Source organism: Oncorhynchus tshawytscha, linkage group LG05, assembly GCF_018296145.1.
Source record: "Oncorhynchus tshawytscha isolate Ot180627B linkage group LG05, Otsh_v2.0, whole genome shotgun sequence".
Lineage (NCBI taxonomy): Eukaryota > Metazoa > Chordata > Actinopteri > Salmoniformes > Salmonidae > Oncorhynchus > Oncorhynchus tshawytscha.
The window spans coordinates 12,478,923-12,496,282 of NC_056433.1; the positions used below are offsets into that span (position 1 = coordinate 12,478,923).

General features: G+C 41.7%; 3 protein-coding genes and 1 long non-coding RNA gene across 5 annotated transcripts; 2 read left to right on the forward strand and 2 right to left on the reverse strand.

The window, feature by feature from the left end:
- Window positions 1-1,354: 1,354 nt before the first annotated feature.
- LOC112249926 (solute carrier family 66 member 3) lies at window positions 1,355-7,051 on the reverse strand. The gene is made up of 7 exons (XM_024419662.2): window positions 6,523-7,051; window positions 5,373-5,455; window positions 4,090-4,159; window positions 3,550-3,607; window positions 3,048-3,168; window positions 2,595-2,636; window positions 1,355-2,367 (listed from the first exon to the last, which is right to left on the reverse strand). The coding sequence occupies exons 1-7, from the start codon at window positions 6,684-6,686 to the stop codon at window positions 2,276-2,278; spliced, it is 630 nt and encodes a 209-aa protein (XP_024275430.1). The 5' UTR covers window positions 6,687-7,051; the 3' UTR covers window positions 1,355-2,275.
- An 82-nt stretch (window positions 7,052-7,133) lies between these two features.
- Window positions 7,134-9,290, forward strand: si:dkey-90m5.4 (leucine-rich alpha-2-glycoprotein). Its single transcript, XM_024419554.2, has 2 exons — window positions 7,134-7,263; window positions 7,545-9,290. Exon 2 carries the CDS (start codon window positions 7,555-7,557, stop codon window positions 8,551-8,553), a length of 999 nt encoding a protein of 332 aa, XP_024275322.2. The 5' UTR covers window positions 7,134-7,263; window positions 7,545-7,554; the 3' UTR covers window positions 8,554-9,290.
- Window positions 7,987-10,697, reverse strand: LOC121846483. The gene is made up of 2 exons (XR_006083346.1): window positions 10,632-10,697; window positions 7,987-8,091 (listed from the first exon to the last, which is right to left on the reverse strand). It is a non-coding gene; the product is annotated as an uncharacterized LOC121846483 (long non-coding RNA).
- Window positions 9,614-11,298, forward strand: LOC121846482 (leucine-rich alpha-2-glycoprotein-like). Of its 2 annotated transcripts, none has more exons than XM_042321488.1 (2): window positions 9,614-9,750; window positions 10,076-11,298. In XM_042321488.1, the coding sequence occupies exon 2, from the start codon at window positions 10,086-10,088 to the stop codon at window positions 11,100-11,102; it is 1,017 nt and encodes a 338-aa protein (XP_042177422.1). In that variant the 5' UTR covers window positions 9,614-9,750; window positions 10,076-10,085; the 3' UTR covers window positions 11,103-11,298. The 2 variants fall into 2 exon arrangements, with proteins under 2 accessions (XP_042177422.1, XP_042177420.1); XM_042321486.1 differs by having other exon boundaries at window positions 9,653-9,755.
- The last annotated feature ends 6,062 nt before the right edge of the window (window positions 11,299-17,360 follow it).

Here is a 17,360-nt window from a genome sequence, read left to right on the forward strand (position 1 = left end):
TATCAAATAAAACATGGAATCATGTAGTAACCAAAAAAGTGTTAAAAAAATCTAAATATATTTTATATTTAAGACTCTTTAAAGTAGCCACCCTTTGCCTTGATGACAGCTTTGCACACTCTTGGGCATTCTCTCAACCGGTTTCACCTGGAATGCTTTTCCAACAGTCTTGAAGGAGTTCCCACATATGCTGGGCATTTTTACGGTCCAACTCATCCCAAACCATCTCAATTGGGTTGAGGTCAGGTGATTGTGGAACCCAGGTCATCTGACGCAGCACTCCATCACTCTCCTTCTTGGTCAAATAGAACTTACACAACCTGGAGGTGTAAGAATGATAATGTAAAAATGATAATCCCACTAAGTGCAAACCGGATGGGATGGCGTATCACTGCAGAATGCTGTGGTAGCCATGCTGGTTAAGTGTGCCTTGAATTCTAAATAAGTCACTGACAGTGTCACCAGCAAAGCACCATCACACAACCTCCTCCATGCTTCATGGTGGGAACCACACATGCGGAGATCGCAAAATTTGGACTTATCAGACCAAAGGACCGATTTCCACCGGTCTAATGTCCATTGCTCGTGTTTCTTGGCCCAAGGAAGTTTATTTTTCTTATTGGTGTCCTTTAGTAGTGGTTTCTTTGCAACAATTCAACCATGAAGCCTGATTCACTAGTCTCCTCTGAACAGTTGATGTTGAGATGTCTGTTACTTGAACTCTGAAGCATTTTTTGGGGCTGCAATATCTGAGGCTGGTAACTCTAAGGAACTTATCCTCTGCAGCAGAGGTAACTCTGGGTCTTCCTTTCCTGTGGCGGTTCTCATGAGAGCCAGTTTCATCATAGTGCTTGATGGTTTTTAAGACTGCACTTGAAGATACTTTCAAAGTTCTTGAAATATTCTGCATTGACTGACCTTCATGTCTTAAAGTAATGATGGACTGCTGTTTCTCTTTGCTTATTTGAGCTGTTCTTGCCATAATATAGACTTGGTCTTTTACTAAATAGGGCTATCTTTTGTATACCTTGTCACAGCACAACTGATTGGCTCAGAAGGAAAGAAATTCCACAAATGAACTTTTAACAAGGCACACCTGTTAATTGAAATGCATTCCAGGTGACTACCTCATGAAGCTGGTTGAGAGAATGCCAAGTGTGCAAAGCTGTCATCAAAGCAAAGGGTGGCTACTTTGAAGAATCTCAAATATAAAATATATTTTCAAATGTTTAACACTTTCTTGGTTACTACATGATTCCATGTGTTATTTCATAGTTTTGATGTCTACACTATTATACTACAATGTATGAAAAAAGTTTAAATGAATAAAAACCCTTGAATTAGTAGGTGTGTCCAAACTTTTGACTGGTACCGTATGTGATAGTTTTATTTTTACGAAAACTAAATATTTCACTGCACATATTTTTCCCTGTAATGTTACAAGATAGGCTATGTATAAAAATATAATTTAAAGTGTAAAATCTGAGTTTAGTCTACAATTGATACTTAGATGAGTGTATTACTTCATTCAAATCATGTTACATTATCAGAGTAAAGTGTTTGTAGCCTAGTCCCAGTTCTGTTTGTGCTGTCTTGTCAACAACACCAACCAAAGGGGCAAAACGGCACAAATGGATCTGGAAACAAGCTAAAGTGTTTGTCTTTATGACCGAATAAGTTGAACCATGAAGTACAATATGGGAATATTCTTCCACAGTCGCCCCAATGGACGCTGATCCTGGGTCAGTTTTGTATTTACCCCACTAATGGTTGCGGATAGGATTGGGGGAGGGGATTCCTAGATCTGTACCTAGAGAAGACTTCACCCCCGGAGTTTCTCGTCATCAGTTTTCAGGCTTCAGTAAACAATGCTGACCATCAGACAGAACTGGAACAATTATATTCAATTTATGTTCTATATCACTGCCCGTCTACTACATGGCTTGTTGGAAAAAATCTGAATAAATACTGTACTCGATAAGACAGTGAATATTCTTTATTATGTGTTTTACTTGTATTGCTCATCATTTTGGAGAATTTAAGACTTTTTCTTCCTAAGGGTTGCTTCAATACCATGTTCTGGGACCAAAAGACCAGTGGATAAGACCTTGTTTGTGGTTTCACAAGTCAGACATTTTGCAAGTGAAAATGCTAGTTTTCTTTATAGGACAGTCCAGTTTTAAGTCCAGTTAGTCCCTTCATGTGTCATTCTGTGTTCTTCTGTTTGCTGCCTGAAGAATATGACTCAGGTGACTGACAGACTCATCTCCAAAGCTCATTCCACCTTTTTGACATCTCTTCTGTAGTGGAATATCATGGCCAGCACAAATCCATTGAGCGATGACAAGACTGCGAACCGGGTGAGAACTGGAAGAATCAAAGAACCAAAGGCCACAAACTGATCACTGTGGGCTCACTTCCTAATGTTTATAACTTCTGTTGAACTTTCAGAAAGTGATCTATTTCATCGAAGCCATAGAGTTGGGTAGAGGACCCACTTGGCCTAAAACCCTATTTCAGCAAAAGTATGAAATGAGCTCTAGTACATCTCTATGGACTAAGATCACATGGTGAGGCAGGCAGTAGATACTGACCTTGTATGTCTGCTGTTGTCATAATTGTAGTGAACATCCTCGCTGAAACACAGAGGATTTGAGTGTAAAAACATAGACGCACAAACAAACCCTCGAAACAGTCAATGATATCTCCATTACTGTATTAAAGGGACAGTTCACCCAAATCACAAATGTGTGAAATATCCCTTTAAACATTCAGACCCCCACAATACAAAATGACCAATGGAAGAGGCCTACTGTTCTAGTACCAAACTGGCAGTCAGATTCTCTACTCTTCAACCTGAAGTGTCCACCTGTTCACTCCTCATGGATTTAAAAGCAGTGGATTGGATGTAAGTATTGGGAGTTTCCATCATTTCCTTACACCAATCCATTCTTTGTAAATACATGAAGGGGTGTGAACATGTGCACACTTTGAATGGTAGAGGAATTGGACCACAGTCTCTTCACCTCCCTTGGCTTGGTACTCACCCAAGCAGGTGTAGCAGGATATGCTCCAGGCGAGGGCACTGACCCCGGAGGAGTCCTTGGACTGGTACAGGCACTGGGCAGAGGCAAACTTACTGCTGGCACTGATTAAGGTACAGAGGCTCTGAAGGGGTAGAAACAGGACCAAGAACAGACATGAAGATTATTATTTTATTTTTTACCTTTATTTTACCAGGCAGGTCAATTAAGAACACATTTGTATTTACAATGACAGCCTGATTTAAGCCCCACTGGGTAAGAACGGAGGGCAGATCCGTCCTAACGCACCTGATTCAACTAAGGGCTTGATGATTGGATGATTGTGTTGGTCTGGAACAAAAGCCTGCACACCCACTGTGGGCCCTCAGAAACAGGATTAAGGCCTATACACAAGTCACCTAACAGCTGAATGATTTCTGGAGCATCTATATAGGCCTTATAAACAGTTTATGAATCCTTCACTAAGCCTTACAAGTTGTAGTTTGTTTAAACATGCTATACTTACCATAGCCAGATCAATGATCCAATCTTGTAGTGTGACAAGTTTCCATCCCCCTACAAATCTAGAGTGGAACATTAAAGACTACAACAGCTGACAGTGAGCAATGTTTGTCATTTCTCAGTGATTGGTTAGGATTGTCAAAGTCAGCCGCTTGTACTCAGTGATTGGTTAAGGTTGTCATGAGTCAGCCGCTTGTACTCAGTGATTGGTCAGGGTTGTCATGAGAGTCAGCCGCTTGTACTCAGTGATTGGTAAGGGTTGTCATGCGAGTCAGACGCTTGTACTCAGTGATTGGTTACGGTTGTCATGAGAGTCAGACGCTTGTACTCAGTGATTGGTTACGGTTGCCATGAGAGTCAAAGGCTTGTACTGACTCCCTCCCCTTCAATTAAAACGCAATCGCCCTCAGAAAAACACGCATAGCATACACGCTCTCACATCGCTCACCCCTTTCAGTGGTCTTTAATGTATAATTGTGTCTGTGAAAGATTGTAATCGGTCAAATCTACCTGAGCATCTGCATTCTGATTGGGTGGAGGATACAGTGCAATGTAGATCAAGCTGTGCTTGGCTTTCCCATTGTAATAGAGGATGAGCAGAAGCAGGACGGTGTCTAAAACAAAAATACACTGTGCTTCAATTTACACCTCTTAGTTAATGCAACAGACTTGTTAAAGGGGGATTTCAGTAGTTAATGTTAGATGATTCTTCACCCTGTAACTAGTCTATGGGAAGGATAAAAAGTCATCCATGGTTCAGATTTCATTAAACTGCCTCTACAAACGTCTGCTAACTTTAGCCACTTCTAGCTGGCTATCAATGGTATAGTGTCAACCGTGATAATTTTCTAAATATCATGGCCAAACCAACTGAATTATTTGACATTAAAGACGACATTTGTAACATTGCACAGTTGCCCGTATTACTCCCATAGAGTTTTAGCTAGCTGTGGCTAAAGTTAGCTTAAGTTTGTATAGGCTGTTAAGGATCGGTTTTTGACTAAAATGATATAACCAAATCTAACTGCCTGTAGCTCAGGACCTGAAGCAAGGATATGCATATTCTTGATACCATTTGAAAGGAAACACTTTGATGTTTGTGGAAATGTGAAATGAATGTAGGATAATATAACACATTAGATCTGGTAAAAGATAATACAAAGAAAAAAACATGCTTTTTTTATTATTATTTTTTTAATCTTCTTTGAAATGCAAGAGAAAGGCCACAGTGTATTATTCCAGTTTAGGTGCAGTTAGATTTTGGCAACTAGATGTCAGCAGTGTATGTGCAAAGTTTTAGACTGATCCAATGAACCATTGCATTGCTGTTCAACATGTTGTTTCAAGTCTACCCAAATGTGCCTAATTGGTTTATTAATATATTTTGAAGTTCATAACTGTGCACTCTCCTCAAACAATAGCATGATATTATTTCACTGTAATAGATACTGTAAATTGGACAGTGCAGTTAGATTAATGAGAATGTAAGGTTCTGCCCATATCAGATATGTCTATGTCCTGGGAAATGTTGTTGTTACTTACAACCTCATGCTAATCACATTAGCGCACATTAGCTATTTTTTCAGAAAAACTAACCCCGGATTACAGTTTCTCCTGGTCCATATACTTTCAAGATGAAAAAACATTAACATCAAGTTGTAAAATACTGAAGTTCACCTTTAAGGATCTTCTTCTCTGTCACACACACAATGCTCTATTTATATATATTTCACTCAGAACACACACACACATAGGAAGAACACCCTTTCATGACTCGTGCCATGATGGGGTCATAGCACATGATAGCATGATCGTGTGCAACATCACCTTGGGCAATGAGTATCGGGTACTCCAGGAATGTGGAAGATGGTGCAGCATGGTGAATCTGGTAGGTGACAAACACGACATATCTGGAATGGAAGGACATGCAGACAGACAGGCAGACAGATGGACGGACAGAGAGGGAGAGACAGACAGACACAGAGGGACAGACAGACGGGCAGAGAGAGAGGCAGGCAGACAGACAGTGGATTCATTTAGATGCCAGTACCAGCAGAGTGACCAGACACACAGGCTGCATGTATGCCAACACACTAAATCACAAAACTGAACTGCAGGGAATTAGGATTAGGGGAGTCTGATTTCTGTAGTATGTTGTACTGTAGTGAAGTCATGAGGTTGTCCCGACCTGGCCTTGAACCCGGGACATTTAGACTGTCAACCCAACACCTTAGCTATTACATCTGAATCCGAATCTCTTGACAAGGTAGCTAGGTGTTGGGTTAGGAGTCGCCCTTGCCTTTACCATGCTGCCAACTGACACCCTGGTTCCCCTCGCTCCTTTCTCCCAAAGTCAGACGCTCCCCATCAGTCTGTACCCCATCCATTTCCAGTTGACATTTACCAGTGGGTCGAGTGACAGTGTAATGGGGCACCACAGCTGCAGCCGAGCTATACTGAGACCAGTACAGTATAGAATGCCTAGTTTAAGCCCCTCTTCCCCTACATGTCGCTTCAAAGTTAATGAAAGCTGAGGAAGAGTTCAGGGGGGATCAAAGTTATTTCAGAATGTAGGTATAGCATCTGGAAACGTTATCGGAAATGCATCTTTGATGGGTTATAGGCCTATATCTCATGAAGTATGCTTTAGAAGAAATACATTGAATGTCATATGCTGTTCCTACTCAGAGGAGATGAGATGTTTCAAACCACTTGACATTAATTTAGTAGTTGATGGTGTGACCTGTTTTCTAGTTGATTAATAGCAAAACAGCCATCATTGCTGCTTCCTAGTTATTACAAAAACATCGAAATGTATTAGAACCCCCCAAACAAAAATAAAACCCGTTGTTTTTATGTCTCAATTTATCCGTGCAAATTAGACTATGTATGCTTAAGTTTTACATACATGTACCAATAGGCTAGTCTGAAACACAGCTATGTGAGTACAGACGTGTGGAGATGTCCCTTAACTTACCCAGTCAACTCCAACAGCAAGCCCTTCAGGCTGAATCCCTTGGAAGACTTCGCTCTTGCTACGAGAACAATCGACGGGATTTTAGACACTAAACACAAGCAGAATGTACTATAATTTAACAAGTGTAACAAAATGTTCGAGTCGTCTACGGGTGACGTTAGCATATTGTCTTGGTATTGGGTAAAAAATAATGATACTTGTAGTCTCCTATCACTCCTGTTAGTTGCCGGATTGACTTGACAGCGTGTAGTCAGTCTACCCGAGAGAATTGGACAGGTGGCTGCGCATTTTTCCAGTATATTACTTCAAGCAATAACCTTTTGGCCATCACATAGTGAGCGTTGAAGTGCGCCCCCGAATTTGTATGGCTTGTATTTCAAAGAAGCGTTATATTACATTACATGGATGACAAACTATACAGTTACAACAGTAGCCTATATACTGTATGTTTAGTTATAGTTGTGCCTGCCTATATGATGGTCAGTGAGTTTGAAAAACGTGAAAGAAATATGAGACAGATGAATGTAGGCCTATTTCTCCAGAGGTTCGTGATTCACTTTTGGAACTGTTTGTTCCCGCCAAGTTCTGATCGCTCATTATTTACTCAATGATTAATGATTGTAAGGCAGGCTATCCACCTTCCTAATTCCCGTCTGCAATGTTGAAACCATTCTGACTGGACGATACAAAACAGGAGCTGGTATAATTTACAGCATCATTTTAGACTATTATAAAACCAGGGTAAGTGAAATTTCAAATATCTTTTTATTGATCAATATGCTCATAGTTTTGGACAGAAGCCTAAGGACATGTCTTTAGCCTATACTAGTGATCTGAGAAATGTAACCTACTGTAGTTGGAAATATCCACATTTAATGTAATCAAATCAATTATTTACGCTTGTAATAACATTATAGGCACAGCACTTTAGCAATTGCATTTTAATTGCAAAGCAATTTTTATTTCCCGAAAGGAGAATAACTAAGATTTATGAGCATTCCTCTCTCTTTTCCCTTGCTCAGTGCCTTAGTGATGCAGATCTGGTTTCTCCTTCCTCTCCTGTTTCTGGCATGTTGTTGCCATGGCACCTTCTCTTGCCCAGCCCTTTGCAAATGCTACATATCCCCAAGAAAAACAGAGGTGGTCTGTAATGAAGTCCCCCTCACCCAGTTCCCCTCCTACGGTCTTCCAAGCAACACAACCTCCCTCACCATCCAGTTCACCAACATCAGCTCCATCTCAGAACAGCACCTGAGAGCTACACCCCTTCTACAGGAGCTCTACCTGTACAACAACAACCTGAGCACCCTTCCCTCAGATCTCTTCAGGGGTGTCCCTCACCTGTTCTCGGTGGCTCTCTCGGGTAACGCATTGGATCAGCTTCCCGCCAATGTCTTCAGCCACGCTCCACTGCGTGACCTGGTGCTGAAGAACAACCTGATCAGCAGTGCGGATGCTAATTGGCTCCCTGACAACAGTAACCTCACCTGGCTGGACCTGTCAGGGAACCGTTTGACGGCCGTACCCACAGCCCTGTTCCAGAAACTACGCCACCTGAAGAACCTTGACCTCTCACATAACCACCTGGAGAAGCTCCCGCCAAATTCGTTACACCCTCTGACCAAACTGGAGAGGCTGACGCTGGAGGGGAACAAACTCAGCACCCTGGACGTGTCTACCTTCAGTAACAACCGCAACCTGACACACCTGTTTCTTCTGGAGAACCGGCTTGGACAACTGCCACCAAACCTGTTCCATGGCCTCCCAAACCTGGCGCACCTGAGTCTGGATGATAACCTGCTGAGCCACATCCCTCCTGGTCTGCTGGACCAACTTCACTCCATTGATGAGCAGGGGTTGGACCTCACGGTGAACCCCTGGGTGTGCGATGGCAAGGTGGAGTACCTGTGGAAGTGGCTGCAGAAGAACCAGAGGAAAGCTTTCCTGGCCGGAGACATCAGGTGTGCCAGCCCTGAGTCTCTGAAGGAACGATCAGTTATGTCACTAACTGACAGTGAGCTAGGACTCTGATCCATCAAACCTTTTTCACTCAGATTATGAATTATCACTTTAACCTATCTCAAACTGTGGTCTATTGAACTCCTATCTCAAGTGAATCTAAGGTAATGTTGGTCTATTGCATATTGTGTATTTTCATCATAATTATGCACACATCCACGTAAATAAAAAAGTGACCTGAATTGGAATTTTAAATTACTTATCTTGGTGTCCTATCCTTGCTCTCTAGCACCTTAGTCTGTCAGAAAGGGGTATAAATACCCCACCAACTGGCCCCACGTCTTGACTGAATAATATGCCTATTAAATAATGATGTATTAAGTCAAATTGTTGTAAAAGTAGTCAGATGTTAAAGGCTTAATTAAACACGTACTGATATTAATCTCTGAACATAACTGAAGGAAATGCAAACAACAGGCCACCGCAGTCTCTTTGTTCACGTCAACAATTTATATTTTACCTGTAAAAAATTACCAAAATTGTCATGCCCTGACCTTAGAGCCTTTTTTATTCTCTATTTGGTTAGGTCAGGGTGTGACTTGGATGGGCAAATCTATGTTTCTATTTCTTTGTTGGCCTAGTGTGGTTCCCAATCACAGGCAGCTGTTTATCGTTGACTCTGATTAGGGATCATACTTAGGCAGACCTTTTTCCCACCTTCAGTTGCGGGATCTTGATTTGGTTAGTTCCTGTATAGCCTGCAGAACTTTACGGTCGTTTTTTTTTTTTTTTTTTTTTTTTTTTTTTTTTTTGTTCATTTGAAATAAAAGTAAGATGTTTGCCTACCACGCTGCACCTTCGTCTCATTCCAACAACGAACGTAACAAAAATAGCTGTAATTCAACTGTTAATTTACATGATATTTTGTCGTTGTTGTGTAGAGTGCCCATGTCATGTTTTCAACTACCCCAAAAATAGTTACAGCAAAAAAATAAGCGTATGATGAATGACTAAGAATGGAAATTCCCCAGTTGCCCAGGTTTCTATTTCTTTGTTTACATTTTGCAATAAATCCACAAAAACAGGTTGTGGACTTTATCTAAACCCACTCATTATTTACTCTGTCTGGTGCATAGCCTGACCCACACAAACACAAACACACGCACACACACACACATTTTATATAAGGAGCATTGAAATAGTCGTAAGAGCAGATGAAACAAGCAAGCCAATGAAGGCAACAAAACATGAATGACAGCAAGACTTCAGGTAAGGTGAACTAAAGGACTTTGATTGAATTACTGTGTCTTAATCCTCTTGACAAACAATGCTTTTATCTGTATCTGAAAAAAACTATAACTCAAGTTATTTGTTATGCATTATTTACGACTTATGATTATATCGAACATTGAAAGATACCGATCAGAATATTATCATCCATTAAAACAATTGCATGTATAATGGACTTGATGTTACAGAGCATTAAGGAATTCTTTATGATTTATGAGTCACCTATGTCTTTTGCGTTAACATACACTTCTGCAAATATTAAATCATGTATGTTTTGAGGCCCAACTATCTCTTTGTTTCACAGTTTTAGAAAGATGAGCACCTGGTTCCTCCTTCCTCTGTGTGTGCTGACCTGTTGTTGCAGCCGTAGCAATGGCGCCCTCTCTTGCCCAGACATGTGCACCTGCCATTTCTCTTCCAGCGACACCAAGGTGGTCTGCAGTGACGACTCCCTCTCCCAGTTCCCCTCCGATGGTCTCCCAGGCAACACCACCTCCTTGTCCATCCAATCCACCAACCTCAGCACGATTACTGCCAACCACTTACAGGCCACGCCCATTCTGAAAGAGCTCCAACTATATTACAACAACCTGAGCACACTTCCTTCAGATCTCCTCAGAGCTGTCCCTCACCTGCACACGTTGGATCTCACAGGGAACCACCTGCACTTCCTGCCACCATATGTCTTCAGCCACGCTCCACTGCGTAACCTGGTGCTGAAGATCAACCTGATCAGCGGTGTGGATGCTGATTGGCTCCCTGACAACAGTAACCTCACCTGGCTGGACCTATCAGGGAACCACTTGACGGCCGTACCCACAGCCCTGTTCCAGAAACTACGCCACCTGAAGAACCTTGACCTCTCCCATAACCGCCTGGAGAAGCTCCTGGCGGGGGCACTGAATCCTCTGAGCAGCCTAGAGAGGCTCAACCTGGAGGGGAACCAACTCAGCGCCCTGGACCCTTCCGCCTTCAGGAACACCCCAAACCTGACGCACCTCTTCCTCCAGGAGAACCAACTGGAGAGGCTTCCCCCGACTCTCCTCCAGGGGCTCCATCGCCTCGAGTTCCTGTTTCTCAACTTCAACCGGCTTGGTCACATCTCCAACACCCTGCTGGAGCAGCTCTCCTCCCCATGGACAAGCCACCATCTTTGGGTGGCCTTCAGCCAGAACCCCTGGGTGTGTGATAAGAAGGTGGAGGACCTGTGGAAGTGGCTGCAGAAGAACCAGAAGAAAGCTTTCCTGGCCGATGACATCAGGTGTGCCAGCCCCGAGTCTCTGAAGGAACGATCAGTTATGTCACTAACTGACAGTGAGCTAGGACTCTGATTATATTTTTTACTTAAACAATAAGACGGTGGGGGAGGTGTCTCAGTATGACCCCGGGGAGAGTGTTCTTTCTGGAGGAGGTGAAATGTGCCAGCCCTGGTTGTTAAGGACCAGCGGTTGTGTCTCTGACAGAGAAAGAGCTAGGCCTCAAAACTGACAAATAAAACAGGCCCACTCTTCAGGTAACAACTGCAAATGATTCTGTGTTTTGATTGGCTAAAAGGTCTTTCTCTGTCTGTATGTATGTATATATATATGTGTGAGTATGTAAGTGAGTGTGTATATATATATATATATATATATATACTCACTTACATATATGATGATGCCACCTAGTGCCAGTGGATCTTATAAGGGTATCCAAAAAATATACAGAAGCCTTTATTGAAATGCAAGAGGTGTTTGTCTCAAATGTGTAAGTGAGTGTGTATATATATATATATATATATACACTCACTTACATACTCACATACACATTTGAGACAAACACCTCTTGCATTTCAATAAAGGCTTCTGTATATTTTTTGGATACCCTTATAAGATCCACTGGCACTAGGTGGCATCATATTCAATGTTTTTGCACGATAAACTCCCTAGTAGACTATTGAGTGACCTGTCCTGAACAGTTGTTCTAATGTATAATACATGGTTGAAAACAACTATACATGAATAGAAAATGGACACCTTTGTGACAGGATGTCTTTGTGACAGCTACTTTTCTACAGGTCAATCAGCCTGGTGGATCTAGTGATCTGGTGGTGGTAATACTTTGTGGTTTCCCCTCTGCATTGTCTCACTTGTATATGCACTTCATTCTTCTTCTCCTGTTTTTTAATGGTATTGAAATCAATGGAGAGAGTGAGAGAGAGTGAGAGAGAGTGAGAGAGCGAGAAAGAGAGAGAGAGAGCGAGAAAGAGAGAGAGAGTGAGAGAGCGAGAAAGAGAGAGAGAGAGCAAGAAAGAGAGAGAGAGAGAGAGAGAGAGATGGAGGGAGGGAGGTAGGGAGCGAAAGAGAGAGAGAGAGAGGTAGGGAGTGAAAGAGAGAGAGAGAGAGAGGGAGAGAGAATCAGTGAGTTTGTCCTCTGCGGATGTGGCACAGGCCTCTCTGTCCTCAGGAGGCCTTGATCACAGTAAGTGAGAGACCCAATAATTTATGACTCTTGTAAAGCAGCACCCACGTCTCCAGAGGTGGTTACTAATGAAAATGAAACCCTGATCATAAATATTTGCTGAAGAGCGGAAGAAAACATGGCTTCCTGAAACGTCAGCGGACGTCGGAGCGGTTTCCCCCAGCATCGTACAATAGAGTTGGATGGAGGGTGCCAAAGCCCGTTTTACCATGGACAGCGCAATTGAGGGCTTTAACCATTTTGAAGTAGCCAACTGGGTGGGACTTGCTATGGGTTAAAGAAGGATTAAATAATTCCATCCAAGTCAGCAGGAGGTGTCAGCCAATGAATTACACTCCCGAGTAAACATTTCATAATTAAATCACCAACTTTGACGTGTTCTGACTTCACACACTCCGGCACAGTAGGTGGTGGTACGCACCTATGTACTGCCAAGACAATCATAGGAGAGGAAATTGACCACTTTAAAAGAGAAAAAGCCCTCAATAGCTGGTGGCATCAGACAAAGACAAAGATTGCAAAGATAAGAGATCTCTAGTGCATCTTTATGCGTCCTACGCTCGTTCTGCCCACGAACAGGTGACCTTTCTCTCTGATCAGGATGGACGAGACGGAGTGTGTGCTCTGGCATCGGGCCGCACTGTAATGACTGACTGACAGTGATAAAAAAAGGTTATTGGCTGGGCTTTTAAAAGGTTATTAACAGGGCTTTTAAAAGGTTATTAACAGGGCTTTTAAAAGGTTATTAACAGGGCTTTTAAACAGTTATTGACAGGGCTTTTAAAAGGTTATTGGCAGGGCTTTTAAAAGGTTATTAACAGGGCTTTTAAAAGGTTATTAACAGGACTTTTAAACAGTTATTGACAGGGCTTTTAAAAGGTTATTGACAGGGTTTTTAAAATGTTATTGGCAGGTCTTTTAAACGGTTATTAACAGGGCTTTTAATAGGTTATTGGCAGGGCTTTTACAATGTTATTGGCAGGTATTTTAAACGGTTATTAACAGGGCTTTTAATAGGTTATTGGCAGGTCTTTTAAAATGTTATTGGCAGGGCTTTTCATGCACGCCAAACAAACATGGTTCATTACAAAATGAAGAGTTAAAATGTAATTCATCTTCCAAATGAGGGTGATGTGATATGAGTATGACTAGTAGGTGCTCAATAACTCTGCCTTGTAAAAGAAATACTAATAACAACTTCATATTCTACATTTGAAAAACTGAAATGTATTTTTGCCAACCTAAATATTTCAGTCAAAATCATTTGGGTAGAGAATGGCATCTCAATAAAATGCTGTGAACGCTATAGTGCTTTATAGTAATAGACTGAAAACAAGTTGTGGCTAAAAATGCTTTATGGAATTGCTGTGATTTAGTGTTTGATTGAATAGAAAATTGTGTTCATCCAAAATGGCACTCTATCCCTATATAGTGCACTACTTTTCACCAGAGCCCTATGGGCACTATAAAGGGAATAAGGTGCCATTTGGGACACATTAAATGTTTGATTGATATACACCCCATCATGATTTATAGCACCTGATAAATAGGTTGTCATCTTCCATCTCTGAACTACAGTGCCTTATATAAATACTCTCTCCATTAAGGTCTTGCCTGATTCCTGGCACCTTTGTGAATACATGTGCCATTGTGGTAAAGCAAGGATCATGGCTCACAACTATGAACCTGTCACGCCCTGACCTTAGCGATCCTTATTATTCTCTATGTTTGGTTAGGTCAGGGTGTGACTCGGGTGGGAAAGTCTATGTTTTCTATTTCTTTGTTTTTGGCCGAGTGTGGTTCCCAATCAGAGGCAGCTGTCTATCGTTGTCTCTGATTGGGGAGCATATATAAGTTGTCATTTTCCGTTTGGGTTTTTGTGGGATTTTGTTTTCTGTTTAGTGTCTTATCCTTACAGAACTGTGCGCGTTCAGTTTTTTTTTGTGTCATCGATGAAAATACAATGTACGCCATGGTCTCCTTCTACCAACGAGAGCCGTTACAGGACCTTAACCCTGCTGTTACGAGAGCAGTGTAAGGTCAATTCTATTTCAATTCAAAAAGTTCAGAAAAACTGAAATTCCCCCCCAAAAATGTGTGATGGTTTTTTTACATGGACATTTTGGAATTGGAATTTAATTCCCGAACTGACTAAATTAATGGAATTTATCCCAATCCTGTAAGACACAAATACTATTGTTTGATCGAAAGGGCCAAACTGATCCTACTGTAGATCAGCATTCATTCAGACTCTTTCTGAATACAGGCCAGGAATTACTGAGGGAGCCTCCCAAATGGCATCCTATTCCCTACATAGTGCCCTACTTTTGATCAGAGCCATATTGGTCCTAGTAAAAAGTAGTGCACTATAAAGGGAATAGGGTGCAATTTGGAAAAGGAAAACAGTATTGTTTCCCACTCATTTTTATTTAACTAGTAAGAACAAGTTATTATTACAATGACGGCCTATCAATGTACAGTAGACTTACTTTTTCTGTACTCAAATTATTGAAACGTTTATTTTCAATAGACCCCACATGTTGGATTTCTTATGTCAGCGCCCTTGAAATCCCACAGTTCATGGTCATTTTATTTGTTGTAGATGTTCAAAGCTCTATCAAAACTGAGAGGAGGTAGCGACGTGCTCATTAAATACCTACCTGCAGCTCGGTGAGAGGAGGAAGAGACATGCTCATTAAATACCTGCAGCCACACACGCGCACACACAGAAAGAGAGAGCATGTTTAGAGGCTCTACATGGTCAATCTGCCATCTGCATTGGCCGTGCAGCACTTAAGGTGATACGGCTGCGCAGCAAGGGAATTCATACTTCTTGCGCTTCGCGGAACAGCGCAGAGTTGTTGTGTAGGAAGTTGTCAAGGAAGTGAGTTTGTGTTTATACAGGACCTTCCACCCCACCTACCGTCAACAAATTTTTGTCAATTTAGAGCTGTACCTCCTCACTGTTACAAAATGTGGCCTCTGGAGGCTACGCAATTGCGTCACACCCTCAATATGTAGCGTCTGACTACATTTTCAGATCAAGCATAAATTGACTAAGGGTGAACCTACTCATCATACCTCAATGATAGCATACAGGTGTAGGATCTTAATTTGCTAAAGCATGAAAATAGTCCTGTAGCAATCGGACATGTGAATTATTATGTGGATTATAATTAATGGATATTGCTGTCTGACTCAGGGTTGGGGTCAATTCTCTTTTCAATTCAGGCAGTGAATGAAAATTCAGTTCATTAAGGGGCTGATTCATACACCTTTCCTATACAGTTCTCAGTATTTTCTGTTCAGATTTAACTTATTCGGTCACTAGCTCTGCAGGTGTGGCTACTTTGCACGCTCTGAATACATTTCATTCAACAGTTGAAACCCTCCCACTTGCCCTTTCAACAGATTTTCTCATTCAGTTTTCATTCAATAGGGTTTTCAGTACATGTACAGTATCTTAAGCCATCCCTTATTTTATCGACAGACTCACGAGAACATATTGAGAGAACTGGTTCAGATATTAGGGATATATTTTAATAGTATTTTTTTATTTAACCTTTATTTAACTAGGCATGTCTGTTAAGAACAAATTCTTAATTACAATGATGGCCTACCCCAGCCAAACCCGGATGACTCTGGGCCAATTGTGCGCCACCCTATGGGACTCCCAATCATGGCCAGTTGTGATAGTGCCTTAGACCGCTGCACCAGTCGGGAGCCATCTAAATATATGCATATTTGTCTCCAGTTCAGCTTCAATTCTAGATTATATAAGTTTAGGAAAGTATTTACAAATCATTTAAAATACAGTTTCAGAGCGTCTTTATGCATGACAGAAAGAAAACGGTGAAAAGGATTCATGTAAATAAAAAAAGTAATTTATTTTTTATTTCAACTTTATTTAACCAGGTTGGTCAGTTGGTCAAGTTCTCATTTACAACTGCGACCTGGCCAAGATAAAACAAAACAACACAAACAACAACAGAGTTACACATGGAATAAACAAGCGTACAGTCAATAACACAATAGAAAAAAAGTATATATATACAGTATGTGCAAATGGCGTGAGAAGGTAAGGCAATAAATAGGCCATAGTGGCAAAGTAATTACAATTTAGCAAATTAACACTGGAATGATAGATGTGCAGATGATGATGTGCAAGCAGAAATACTAGTGTGCAAAAGAGCAAAACAGTAAATAAAAACAATAAGGGGATGAGGTAGGTAGATTGAATGGGCAATTTACAGATGGGCTGTGTACAGCTGCAGCAATCGGTTAGCTGCTCAGATAGCTGATGTTTAAAGTTAGTGAGGGAGATATAAGTCTCCAACTTCAGTCATTTTTGCAGTTCGTTCCAGTCATTGGCAGCAGAGAACTGGAAGGAAAGGTGGCCAAAGGAGGTGTTGGCTTTGGGGATGACCAGAGAGATATACCTGCTGGAACGCGTGCTACGGGTGGGTGTTGTTATGGTGACCAGTGAGCTGAGATACAGCGGAGCTTTCCCTAGCAAAGACTTATAGATGACCTGGAGCCAGTGGGTCTGGCGACAAACATGTAGCGAAGGCCAGCCGACGAGAGCATACAGGTCCCAGTGGTGGGTGGTATATGGGGCTTTGGTGACAAAACTGATGGCACTGTGATAGACTGCATCCAGTTTGCTGAGTAGAGTGTTGGAGGCTATTTTGTAAATTACATCGTCAAAGTCGAGGATTGGCAGGATAGTCAGTTTTACGAGGGTATGTTCGGCGGGGCGTGAGTGAAGGAGGCTTTGTTGCAAAATAGGACGCCAATTCTAGATTTAATTTTGGATTGGAGATTTTTAATATGAGTCTGGAAGGAGAGTTTACAGTCTAGCCAGACACCTAGGTATTTGTAGTTGTCCACATATTCTACGTCAGAACCGTCCAGAGTAGTGATTGGGCGGGCAGCGATCGGTTGAAAAGCATGCATTTAGTTTTACTAGCGTTTAAGAGCAGTTGGAGACCACGGAAGGAGTGTTGTATGGCATTGAAGCTCATTTGGAGGTTTGTTAACACTGTGTCCAAAGAAGGGCCAGATGTATACAGAATGATGTCGTCTGCATATAGATGGATCAGGGAATCCCCGGCAGCAATAGCGACATC